We start from the raw sequence: 6,496 nt of genomic DNA on the forward strand, positions 1-6,496 counted from the left end.
TTTAGAGAGTGGTTAAGGTAGCCTCCTGGGTTTGAGAGGGATTTATAGAGACAAAACAAATTACGGAAGAGGCTTGGGCAAGAATGGAAAGAAGCTGTCGAATACCTGAGCATGGGTGATCATATTGTACAATGATTAGGTACCGATTCCGATGTCTATATACGAGTACACGCCAAGTATGTCAGCTTAAGACAAATATGAAAGCCGTCCGTAGCTGTCATGCAATACGAAAAACTGCACACTTCCTCATTCACGGGTCTCTCCGCTGATCACAACGATAACACTTCCAAGCTGTCGTCTGAGATCCTCCTTGTCAACATCATGAGTATCCTCCACTTCTCCCCACATATCAGTCTGCCACCTCACTTCAAGACTGGATGCTTCTGCTGCCTCTTCAATGCCGAACTTCTTTTGTCCTGATCTTTGCAAGTGACGGAAATTCTCACTCCACTCGACGACCAGTCGAACAGCAACCAACAGGCTCTTGCTAGCAACAATTCCTCTTTCTAAAGCAGCTAGATCGTGCGGTTGCAGCGACGAAACCCATTGTTTGATTATGTCCTTCGTAGCCCGGGGCTGAGATACCGGCAAAATGCTGTCCGCGTCAAGAATGGGTACAATGTCGACACCAGGCCACACCTTTGTGCCTAGAAAGGCGATAATATCCTTGGCCACTCTCATTTGAGCTTCTCGAAGGCTTTCAGGCCGCTCTCCATTTTCTTGAGATTCCTCGCCAGCGTATGAATTTCTCTCGGGCACCCAGCACAGTAGAGTATCCGTATCCAGATAGCGCATGGCGAGTTTCACAATCTGGTCCCTCGTGGTAGTCTCGCCCCTTGCATCTTCTTGTGCAATATCTCCCGCTCGCGCAGTCAACGAGGTCAACGGAATAAGATGATTCTTCAAAGCTTGCCGTGCGGACGTCATAACGTCCCACTCAAGAGCAATAGCATGTGCAAGATGCGGTTTCGTCGAAGGAATGGATAAATTATCTTTCGTGGGCGTCCGAATCGGTCGCGTGTCTAACAAAACCTGGTACTCCCCATCTACATACGACGGAAGAGACGAAAAGGTCAGCTCGATGTAAGGCGGAGCGGAATTTAACAATCCGCACAAAAGAAAGGGTGAGATACCTGGCTTTTTCCTGACCTCGACATTTTTCCAAAATCGCTTCTCGAGAGTCGAGGATGGTTTTGACACTTGAGCTTGTGGTTTGCCTGCATCATTTACGTCTTTATCTTCTTCGGTCGGACGACCGAATTCTGGAGCTGGCAAAGGCGCTTTTGGAGGGGGTCCATGGGCAGTGATAGGATGGGCAACTGCAGCTTTCTGTGAGATGGCATGAAAAGTTCGATAGAACGCTGTAGGTCCACGCTGGCCGACGGCCGATATAAGCCTGCAGGAGAGAACTGAAAAGGCGGCTCGAGGAAGAGTCGGCATGGCAGCTTGAGGCTTGCTTGCGCAAAATCCGAAGTGGAGAGATATGCACGACGATTAACACGTAAATATCTTTGTTCTAGACGTCTTTGCCGATAATCAGTACTAGTTAAACTTTCAACTTCTAGAAGGTTAATCTGGAAGATGGATTACCTGCTTGGTCTCCGTGAGAGTGCCAGTAGATGGTTTTTGACGTATCTTTGCTTTTTCCTTATCCTTGTCAGATATCATTACGGTGGGTCAATCCAGATCGCCGTAGCCTGCACTGCACGCCACATTCTTCGGTTCTCCGCAACTCAAGGGCCGAAGGCATAATCTTAGGTCGAGTCCCCAAATGTCGTTGGAACTACACGTTCTCATTCGAACCGTAATGACACCGGATCATTAAATATTATTGTGGAACGGATGACCAACTTGACCGCTGCTAGTTTTGAAGAGTCCGCGGAAAAAACGACAAATCAACCATAGACACAGACATATCAGAGAGCCTCCCGGTTGCAATTTTGAGGTAACCAATTCAGAAATAGCACAAGAATCATGCGACAAGGCAGAAATACAGTGACCCAAGCAATGAACAAGCCCTCCCATGCTTTTTGCTATAAATTACACGGAAAAAGATATCTTTTAAATGCCAAAGCGAGTCAAACAAGTGTATGCGTTTAAGAGGAACATTTCTGTGAAAATCGTTCTGTTGAGCCGACTGCGGACAGTTGAAATCTGTACTCAGGGAACAGAGGGATATATTTCGAGGTGATAGGAAAAAGAAGCTGCGCCCAGCATTGGCTCACTCCAGTGTTGGGTCAGAAGAGAGATAGGAAGGGACGAGGGAAGTGTAAAGGTTACCAGAGAGCAAATAGAAACCAGCGTCGCCGTGCTGGCACCAGAGGGCTTCTGTGTAACGAGTTTGAAAACTTCTGCGCGAATACAGAAGTGGCGCTGAAAACTGATCATGGGAACCCCGGTGTCGTTAAGACATTCCATCGTAAGAATGATCTTCGGCATCATGAGAAGACGAAAGGAGGAAGGGTGAGAGGAGAAGAGGATGGCAAACAGAGAGCATTTCAAATATTATCAGTGCCTCTTTGCTCGTGCAGATGCTCGGTTGAAAAGAGCTGATTCGAAGGGAGCATGTTGTTATCGCAGAAGAAGCAGCAAAGTCCTATCCTAGCGAGAACTTTTCTGACCCATCCAATAAGCACTACTTCCTTATGCTATGACAGCGTTGAGGTGCAGTAAATGTTGAGTGCCCTATGGCTGGGACCTTGGGCCATGTTGAAGCAACAGGAGCGGATCAGTTAGGAGAGACTTCCTCCCGATGAAGGAAAGGAGCACGGAGAGGATGCGCAGAACCGTGATGATTGAGTTATGAAGTTGGGGTAGTACGGCCGCTTCATACGGTCAATATCCGTCCGTCTCTTCATGCGTTCTGCATCATAGTCATCGGCACCATCTCTGCTGCCCCACGTGGTCTGCGAGAGGAAGCACAGGCTTCATGTTAGCGAGATTCGTCGTAAACACCAGTAGCGGAATAGATTGTTCAAAGCGTTGTGGGGGTCGTTTTCTCGGAAAGGAAAAGCAAACTCAAATACAGAGAGGGGACAAGTAACGCCTGTAACCCGAGCCAAACGAGGGGGGTGGAAGAGAGATCAACAAGAAGTTTGTATTATTTCTTGTGGACATGGACCATGAACAATGCAGTTTTGCCGATGAATGATAGAAAAGAAAAAGAAAAAGAGAGGGGGAAAAATGGAAAAATAAAATAATAAATAAAAAGAAAAAGAAAAGAAAAAGAAAAGAAATTGTGTGGCATCTGAATTTCTGGACACAGCAGGCTCGAGTCCACTCCATGCATGGTGCAAGCGGACAAACTTTTGGAAATGGGAAACTTACCACATTCAGAGTTAGCACTGCATACATCTTGATACCTCCGTGGAAATAACCGAAGAGGATAGAGACGGGCAGAAGCAAGATGTCCACCGGATACCGGATGTAATGTCCTAAGAGTTTGATGAATTTGCTAATAAACATCCATACTCCTAGGGCTTGCATAGCTAGAGCATGCGAGTTTCCTTCCCATGAAATGGTGGCTTTATGGCAAAGGAAAAGGAGCAGCAAGTCACCCAAAAGCGCTGGCGGGGACAGCGTTGTCAGATGGACAGCGTACGCACTCCAAGGTTGGCGACTTGAGACACAGACCCTCAAATGTTAGCGTGCGGCTTCAAACGAGGCACTTGGTGTTTTTTTTTTTTTTTGTGCAGGTTATGTACTTTGCCAAATACGGAAGTGTCATCCATATCCACCCAGGAATCAATACCGATGCGTTGACTTGCCAGTAGAACCCCAGTCCGTTTGAGATTCCTGAGCCAGTGCAGCAGGCCTTTTCTCGTGCGGATCTTGATTTCTGACGGATAACACGCGTTCAAACCTGATTGCAGGCCAAAGACGTAGGAGCAAAGGAGGGTGAAAATGGATAAGTGAAGAGATGATAGGAACCGGGAAACGGAGAAGTAAGAAAATCAGGCAATACTTACTACCAAATATGCTTTTCATGGAACATACTGGTGAGGTTGCTTCTCCAGTTGCTTCTTGACCATCGCGCACACTGCTTCAAAAATTTTGGATTGTCTTCCAAGGTTGTCAAAACTTCAGCTTCGGGATGGTACTGCATGAATGTCTCCCAGCCGTGTGATACCATCCAGCGCGTGATGAAATTGTCATCATCTGCATTTAATTGGTATTTACCAAACCACCACTCCTCATTCGTGAAGGCATATGTGAAGCCTTCGTCTTGAAGAATGTGGGTTTTGTACGCAACAGTCCGACCTGACATGCAGGGTAATCCACCATCCACATGCGTGGTGGCTGCGCAATCAAAGTTTCGGCGCTCCAAGTACAGAGCTCCCAAAAAGCCCCAGATACGTTGCGAGAAAGTGGGCGCAATAGCACGACGCAATCGCTGACAAGTGACAACTCCGCCGTATCTCTCGTCTTTCTCGAAAGGGGCGAGAATCCAACGAAGCACTGTACGTGGCCAGCTGACATCGTCATCAGCAAATACAGTGATGGCCGTGCGAACCTCCGGAATAGCTCTTGTCATTTGGCGACGTTTGTTGGGGTGGGTCACGGTGAAAAGACGAATTCTCGATTTGGAAGCAGGCATTTGACTCAGCATGTTTTCGGCTTTCTTCCTATTCGCTTCAATAGTCACCAGTAGAAGTTCATATGGATGATTGTCGAGGATCGTTCTGATCGTCTCGACTAATTCGTCACCACATCCCTCCAATGTTGGAAGGATAACAGTCACATCTTGCGCTGTCAGTTTCGGATTTTCCGGTGGAGGAATTGGGTTGAAAGTCCAAAATGAGACAAGATTCACAACCAGACGAAAGTAACGATAAAGGCTGTAAGAAGAGAAGTGGTCAATAAATCTAGATTCTCACTTGGATAGATTTTCCAAGGCTGAGGGGCATGATTGATGTGTTTACTTACAAAAGAGCAATAAATGCTCGCATGAATGGGAAAGCCATGACTGACAACCAACCAACAAGGTCTTCTTTGCTATCAATTGAGCTTGCCCCAAATATTCCCTTACTAGTTCTATCTTTCAAACAGCCCTTCTCCTCTCCCGATAAAGTGGCTGTGAGCGGTAGACAGAGCTCACAGAACAGAAATGCTGGAGCCAGGTAATATAGCAAGTGACGACCTTTTTGCCACCACTTCAGCAAAACAATTGTTACCGACAAAGGACGAGGTCGACGTGAGGCGAAAAGACCAGGAAGGGAAAAGAGTGTGAATTGCCTTCCTACCTATGCAGGAGTGAGATAAAGGATCAACAGTGAGAGACTGAAGGAGAGAAAGCGAGAGAGGCGAGTTAGAATGAATGTCTATTTGAGAAAGATGCTCCGCCAGAGACTGGAAGGAGAAATCTTCCGGCTTAATTGGTTTCTGGGGACAGTAAAATAAGTGACAGACATGCAACATTGGCAATTATCATTTATGCAGAAGTCCGTGACAGGGAAAACATAGGTTTGTTCGTAGTCCAGTATCTTAATAGCTTACAAAGTCAGTTACTACGACTACATTCTTTAGAACAGAATCCAACAACAGAAATAGAAATAACGATTAGTGTCAGCGAATGGGAAGCATGTATTACTTGTGGGGTCTAGGTCCTTTGTCTTTTTGAGTGTCATGCAGGTTGTATTTTTGCCTCGTGCGTCAGAGACCCTGGATCTAGATGGACTGATGGACTGATGGAGCATAATGAGGGTGGAGAAAGGATTGGCAGCGGTCCATGCAGCTAGTAGTGTATGCAGAGACATGGAGCAGGTCTTTTCAGGAGTGGATGGTGGGTGTTGTACTTAAGGTAAAAGGAGAAATGAAAATGATAATCAAATGGAACGAAAATACTAATAAGACCACACTGGCCAATTACGATACCTACCTTAATGTACAGTATCTAAGTAGTCAGCCCAGTGAGGTACTAGATACTAATTAGCCTGGTAGTGCCTGTATTGGATAGATACTGGTGTTCAGAACTACCTTTGGGGGCTAGGCAATGCGAGCTTAGGGACCCAGTCTATAATATTTTAGCACAGAAATTGGTGCACTATCTAGGACATTTCTAAGATAAGTACAGGTACTGTCAGCTGTCAGCATGAGCTTGGGTGATCCTACTCTGTGTCTGTGTATCACTAGTTATACCTACCTTAGCTACCTTAGCTACCTTGGGTCTTTTACTAGTTTCTATGGTCTCTCTCCCATGCAACTGTAAATACATAATAAAAAGTGCGCAGGTAGTAGATGATATTAATCTGCAACCAGCTCACATGTTATCTATGCATACTGATTCTTCAATTAAGTAGCCTGACAAAGTGATGAGCAAGTAATGCTGATTGACCGACCAGTGAACTAACTCACTAGTGCTAGGTACTATTTAGAAAGAAGAGTACCTCTCTAGAGGCGGCCTTAATAATAACTATTGGTTATTAGCTAGTCCATGCCTTCCATTGCTCTTAGGACTCCTAGGTCTTAATAATCATAACATATTCTATTACTCTTC

The 6,496-nt window shown here is 45.9% G+C and overlaps 2 protein-coding genes across 2 annotated transcripts; both read right to left on the reverse strand.

The window, feature by feature from the left end:
• Positions 1-246: 246 nt before the first annotated feature.
• Positions 247-1,440, reverse strand: Aspvir_008204 (ATP synthase complex assembly protein ATP12; the record flags this gene model as incomplete). Its single annotated transcript, XM_043271379.1, has 2 exons — positions 247-1,046; positions 1,134-1,440. 2 exons carry the CDS (start codon positions 1,438-1,440, stop codon positions 247-249), a joined length of 1,107 nt encoding a protein of 368 aa, XP_043127314.1.
• A 1,292-nt stretch (positions 1,441-2,732) lies between these two features.
• Positions 2,733-4,964, reverse strand: Aspvir_008205 (glycosyltransferase family 2 protein; the record flags this gene model as incomplete). Its single annotated transcript, XM_043271380.1, has 4 exons — positions 2,733-2,906; positions 3,328-3,619; positions 3,969-4,838; positions 4,927-4,964. The coding sequence occupies 4 exons, from the start codon at positions 4,962-4,964 to the stop codon at positions 2,733-2,735; spliced, it is 1,374 nt and encodes a 457-aa protein (XP_043127315.1).
• Positions 4,965-6,496: the final 1,532 nt, after the last annotated feature.

Source organism: Aspergillus viridinutans, assembly GCF_018404265.1.
Source record: "Aspergillus viridinutans IFM 47045 DNA, scaffold_6, whole genome shotgun sequence".
Taxonomy (NCBI): Eukaryota; Fungi; Ascomycota; class Eurotiomycetes; order Eurotiales; family Aspergillaceae; genus Aspergillus; species Aspergillus viridinutans.